Raw genomic sequence first — 2,354 nt, forward strand, 5'->3', positions numbered from 1 at the left:
TCACCGCCCCTGAGCCTCTGGCCTGTACCCCAGTTCTGTATGCACAAATAAATAAATTTAAAAAAAAGAAAATAGGAAAAGAAAAAAAATCAATCTCATTTTGGTTGATTTGGGTCACTTTCTTGAAATATTCCTGATCTTGAAATAAGCTATTATCCTTATTTTTAACATCACAGTATTTTTTATCTTAAATATTCTTCCTTTATTTAACTTAAAAAACTCATTCTATCTATATGTGTGTTACCTTAAGTTGTGTGTAACTCAGATTCCATTAAAAAAGACACTAATTTTTACTCATGTGTGAGATTCTGGGCACAGTGCTTTCACAGAGTAGGCATTAATGAGCATATGTGGAGCAGAAAATCAACTGAGGCAAATAAAACAAGGAAAGGAAAGGATGAGGATGGAAGAGTTATTGTTGTATCCAAGTACTTAAGAAAAATGTCATGAATCATCGCCTCTGAAGATGAGCTATTTTCCAGCTAGCTTCCTGAAAGCGCCCTTCACATCCTTGTTCCTCAAGCTGTAAATGATAGGGTTCAACATAGAAGTCATAACTGAATAGAACACAGAAATGACCTTATCCTTTTCACTCATGGTCTTGGAATTTGGTCTCATGTAGGCAAATATTCCAGAGCCAAAGTAGAGAACCACAACAGTGAGATGGGTGCCACAGGTAGAAAACACCTTGAGCCTGCCCTCTCCTGACTGCATCCGGACCACAGTGGAGATGATGTTCCAGTAGGAGACAAAGATGAGGGAGAGAGGAGCTAAAAGGATGACCACCCCCACTGAAAAGAGAGCCATTTCAGCCTTGTAGGTGTCTGCTGAAGCCAATTTCAAGAGAGCAGGAGGTTCACAAAAATAGTGATTAATTACATTCTGTCCCCGGTAGGGGAGACACAGTGTAAATCCACTGTCCACTGAACATGCAAATGCCCCACTTATCCAAGACACTATGGCCAGCTGGACACAGATCTTCTGGGTCATGATGGTAGAGTAGTGCAGGGGTTTGCAGACAGCCACATAGCGGTCATAGGACATCACTGCCAGCAGGGTGCACTCTGTACAGCCTGCTAAAAGGAAGACCACTATCTGTAGGGAACATCCAATGAGAGAGATGGTTTTCTTTTTTATAAGAAAGTGCACCAACATCTGGGGAACAATGCTTGTAGAGAAACAGAGGTCAGCAAAAGACAAGTTTTTGAGGAAGAAGTACATGGGAGTGTGAAGTCGAGAGTCCGTCTGGATCAGGATTATTATGAGCAGGTTTCCAAATACAGAGAGAAGGTAGATGATCAAGAAAATACAGAACAGCAAGATCTGGATCTTTGGATCTTGTGAAAGTCCCAGCAAGATAAATTCAGTCACAGAAGTTTTGTTTTCTTCTCCCATTGATATTTATTCTTGTTTACCTATCATCAGAAAGAGAACAAATACATTTTGAGATGTTTGATTTCAATAAGCTGTATAAGCAAATTCAATATTAACATATGTCCCTTGTTCACTGCTTTTTCTGCTTCCTATGAGGTGATAGTTAGCACTGGGATATATACTGCTATTTCCATTAGTTTACATAGTTCCAAGGCAAACTCTTCTCTGCTCAATGTACTCTGTAGACTGAATATAATATTTGATTTAGCTTTTTGACTAATCCTGATGCTTACATATTTATGTATTAGTAAATTATTATGAAGCTATGTTAGGGAAATTGTCTTTGGTTCAATTTTATGTTTTTTTCCCCCTCAGGAAGTATTTTGTGTTTACCTGGATTGGCTGTCAGAAATGTGATGAACTTATATAGCTAATAATTTGCTTTTATATTTTAAAATCTAAACAAAGAAGTCAGTGACAAATTGGTCCATAACAGAGTGAGTGTCAAATTTGATTTGGGGAAATCAAACAGATAAATTGTAGTTATTAGTTCTTGTGTGCCCCCCACATACACACATGCACAAACAGTGTTTTTATAAAGAAGTTCTTAAGAAGCCTTTCTAAGAGGCAAATGAAGAAAGGAGAAACTTATATCCAAGGGTCATAATCCTGGCCCTCATATGCGCATCTCACATGACAAAGCAGTAAAGTTGCATTATAAAAGTGGCCTTCAGAAATGTAAAATAAGGAAACTTAAAGTCCAGAACTTTGTTCAAGTAAAGGAAGCCAGGATTCAGCAGTCAGTTGAAACTTCCAACATGGATATTAGGAATTTCTACATTCCCTGCCACAAGCTCATCTCTGACCTGCTGTGGCTGCGGTAGACCGTTCTGAACTGCTGCACCACTGATATTCTGCCTCAGATCTCCTTGTCTTTGTCCCCTTACTCTGGTCAGGGCACTGGAAGTATGGGTATGTTA

At 38.8% G+C, this 2,354-nt stretch overlaps 1 protein-coding gene across 1 annotated transcript; it reads right to left on the bottom strand.

Annotated features, from left to right (window-relative positions):
• Nucleotides 1-471: 471 nt before the first annotated feature.
• On the bottom strand, nt 472-1,395 carry LOC101622183 (olfactory receptor 2D3-like). The gene has a single exon (XM_004683097.1). The coding sequence runs from the start codon at nt 1,393-1,395 to the stop codon at nt 472-474; it is 924 nt and encodes a 307-aa protein (XP_004683154.1).
• Between the last annotated feature and the right edge of the window lie 959 nt (nt 1,396-2,354).

The sequence above is a fragment of the Condylura cristata genome, unplaced genomic scaffold (assembly GCF_000260355.1).
Source record: "Condylura cristata isolate star-nosed mole 26May11 unplaced genomic scaffold, ConCri1.0 scaffold00015, whole genome shotgun sequence".
NCBI lineage: Eukaryota > Metazoa > Chordata > Mammalia > Eulipotyphla > Talpidae > Condylura > Condylura cristata.